The sequence below is a fragment of the Otolemur garnettii genome, unplaced genomic scaffold, assembly GCF_000181295.1.
Source record: "Otolemur garnettii isolate 467f Iridium unplaced genomic scaffold, OtoGar3 scaffold00025, whole genome shotgun sequence".
Classification (NCBI taxonomy): domain Eukaryota; kingdom Metazoa; phylum Chordata; class Mammalia; order Primates; family Galagidae; genus Otolemur; species Otolemur garnettii.
This window is the reverse complement of record NW_003852420.1, coordinates 21,709,928-21,711,921: the sequence shown is the minus strand read 5'-3', so window position 1 is coordinate 21,711,921 and position 1,994 is coordinate 21,709,928. Positions and strand designations below refer to the sequence as shown.

Sequence of the window (1,994 nt, the reverse complement as noted above, 5' to 3'; positions counted from 1 at the left end):
TACAACATAGTAACAAAATTAGGATGGAACCAATTTTGGGATCACATATAAAATAACATAGATACTTTTCCTATGAAAGTAGGAATCAGACTATCAAAGTGGTAATTCTTAAGAAGAGATACTTTTCAAAGATGAATATCTATTACCAACTGTTAGAGGAATTAACAAATCAAACTTGCTAACTCAAAAAAAAAAGTTAATTATGATTTATATACATCCTAAGAAAAATAACTTTTGTTTGTTTTTTGAGGCAGACTCTCACTTTCTTGCCCAGGTAGAGGAATTAACAAATCAAACTTAACTCAAAAAAAAAAGTTAATTATAATTTATATACATCCTAAGAAATATAACTTTTGTTTGTTTTTTGAGGCAGACTCTCACTTTCTTGCCCAGGTAGAGTGCCATGGCATCATAGCTCATAGCAACCTCAAACTCTTAGGCTTAAGCAATCCTATTGCCTCAGCCTCCCAAGTAGCTGGGACTACAGGCACCCACTGCAACACCCAGATGGGGTCTCACTCTTGCTCAGGCTGGTCCTGAACTCCTGAGCTCAGGTGATCCACCCACCTCAGCCTCCCAGAGTACTAGGTTTACAGGCATAAGTCACCAACCCTGGCCCAAGAAAAATAACTTTTTTAGAACTACAAATCATTCAGCAATAATTAAATTGATACCAAGTGATATTTTTAGTAACCAGATTAATCTCTTATTCATTACAGTAAGTAAAATACGCTGAAGTATTCTAATAAACCGATGTGGCCCAAATAATAATTCGTTCCAAAACCCTTTTTAAAATGAAAAAGATACACTTCATTTAGATTCACCAATTTTATCACCTTTTAACTTTCCCTCAGGGTTTATTTATAGTATGACATTTTCACGGCTATCAATATATCACAAAACACTTCATGAAACAAATCATGAACTTCACAAAGCAAATCATGAAATTACATTTATGAATTCTTACACTTGAAAAGAATCTTCAAAGGGAACCTAGTTTACCTGTATCATCTCACAACCACAATCACCTCTTAGGCTTAACACTATCAGAATCTATCCCTTTTTTCTGGAAGAGAAATCACACACCAGGATGAACTGATGGCAGGAGCTCACTGCTTCACTTTGCGGTTCATCCCTATATAACCAAGTGAGAAGGAGTGAACCTAATTGCATGCAACAGACTGGTATTCATACCTGTTTATATGCTGTGACACTGGTTGAACTAAAAACCTTCTGAGATTGGCAAGGACCAGAGCTACTATAGCAATAGCTCCCACAGTTTTCACAACAGTTCATAGTAAGGTTGTTGGTAGAGTGAAATTTTGAAAAACAGGCATCACTACAAAGACCATGTAGCACATTTTGATATTTGACTTCAAATCGAATCTAGGAAATAAACACATACATATTTAAAATCAGCAGAGTCAGTTTAAAACATCTCTGAACCTTGAGCAGAACCCCCATAAAGGTAAAACATAACTCACATCAGCATTCTTCTGGCACATACTGCACTTTGTTGAAAAGCTATTGGTATAGATGGTAACAACAGGTTTTTTCTTTAACTCATAAGAAGACAGGCATGACTGGCTGCAGAAATCTTTGCTAGGAGAATTTTCAAATTGAGTTGTGATCACATCCTTTGGATTTAATATGTCTCTAAAAATAAGTAACAAAGTTAAAATGAAATGTGTTCTTCACAACCATAACTTGCTCCTTGGTGTGAGCTAAAATAACATTTACTAGGGGCAGCTACTGTACATAGAAAAAGGCTTTGGGCTCAGCTCCCGTAGCTCCGTGAGTAGGGCACTGGCCACGCACACCAAAGCTGGTGAACCTGGGCTGGGCCTGCTAAACAACAGTGACAACTGCAACCAAAAATATAGCCAGGCGTTGTGGCGGGCGCCTATAGTCCTAGCTACTCAGGAGGCTGAGGCAAGAGAATCACTTAAACCCAAGAGTTTGAGGTTGCTGTGAGCTGTGATGCCACGGCACTC

General features: G+C 37.8%; 1 protein-coding gene across 1 annotated transcript in view; it reads right to left on the bottom strand.

Annotated features, from left to right (window-relative positions):
• ZMYM6 (zinc finger MYM-type containing 6) overlaps window positions 1–1,994 on the bottom strand; it is a 46,796-nt gene that overhangs the window by 23,070 nt on the left and 21,732 nt on the right. Inside the window, exons 5-6 of the mRNA XM_003788189.3 lie at window positions 1,485–1,656; window positions 1,195–1,386 (exon numbers count right to left, since the gene is read on the bottom strand). Of these exons, the coding sequence (XP_003788237.1) occupies window positions 1,195–1,386; window positions 1,485–1,656 (364 nt within the window). The remainder of the gene's footprint in view (window positions 1–1,194; window positions 1,387–1,484; window positions 1,657–1,994) is intronic.